At 39.8% G+C, this 991-nt stretch overlaps 1 protein-coding gene across 1 annotated transcript; it reads right to left on the reverse strand.

Moving 5' to 3' along the window:
- Nucleotides 1-6: 6 nt before the first annotated feature.
- LOC109954166 (interferon-induced GTP-binding protein Mx-like) lies at nt 7-836 on the reverse strand (the record flags this gene model as incomplete). Its single annotated transcript, XM_020589567.1, has 2 exons — nt 7-550; nt 662-836. Coding segments are annotated over 2 exons (456 nt in total), but the record flags the coding sequence as incomplete, so codon positions are not given.
- Nucleotides 837-991: the final 155 nt, after the last annotated feature.

Consider the following 991-nt stretch of genomic DNA (forward strand, 5'->3'; position numbering starts at 1 on the left):
CAGCTTAAAGGATAAGGTCATTTTTCTATCTCAACAGTATTTTCAACACTTTCTGGTGTGCATTGCCATATTTTTCAATGATTGTCTCTTCATATTACAATCATGTGCCTAACTTAACTGCACCACTTTAAAACTCTAATTCAGTGAAGCACCTTCTGAAGCACAATGGACATTTTTCTTCATTTGATACAAGCTATGACACAATATATCACAAGAGCGCATGTCACTGAAATGACCCAAGTTGGAGTTTTGGAATCATTCACCTGTCTCTATAAATGACTAGAGATGGGCAAATAGTAGATGGGTTGCCACTGGTGCAAATTTCTAATGCTGAAACTGTCCCTCTGAGAAGTGCTGACAACTAGTTTTGAGGACACTGGACTATCATACTGTACCTGGTCTCCAATGTTTTCTGGTTGTCCCGAGACAGCCACCCTGGTGATGCCAGGCAGGTCAATGAGCGTCAGGTCTGGAACATCAGGAGAGGCGATTTCCAGACTGATCAGGTCATCAGAGATCCCCACACCTTCCCCAGCCATTTTGTCCTGAGCTGAAGAGAAATACCATTATAGATGATGACAAGTGAGGACCGAATTAGTAATCACTGAAAGTAGCTTAATCAATATTTGTTAGTGAAGTCTAAAAACACCATATACTGTACCATCTCTAATCAATTTCTCCACATCTACAGGGTCTTCTATCTCTTCCTCGTAGTCCCGGTAGCTTATCTTTCCGTACCACTCGTCTCCTTCTTTCTTTCTCTTCATCTTCAGTTCAAGAGGGCATCTTGTCACAATGCCTGAATTAATGATGAGTGAATGACAAAATGGAGGAAAAAGTCAGTGTACTTGGTGAAGTAATGAAATGGAGCAACACAGATCACCCAGAAATGATCTTGATAAAAGTGAGATCAATATTACATCATCACAATATGTTCCAAGAATAATAAATATATGACTCAATATTTTCTTGGTAAAATCCATAACCCAGG

Source organism: Monopterus albus, unplaced genomic scaffold (genome assembly GCF_001952655.1).
Source record: "Monopterus albus unplaced genomic scaffold, M_albus_1.0 scaffold3945.1, whole genome shotgun sequence".
NCBI classification, from domain to species: domain Eukaryota; kingdom Metazoa; phylum Chordata; class Actinopteri; order Synbranchiformes; family Synbranchidae; genus Monopterus; species Monopterus albus.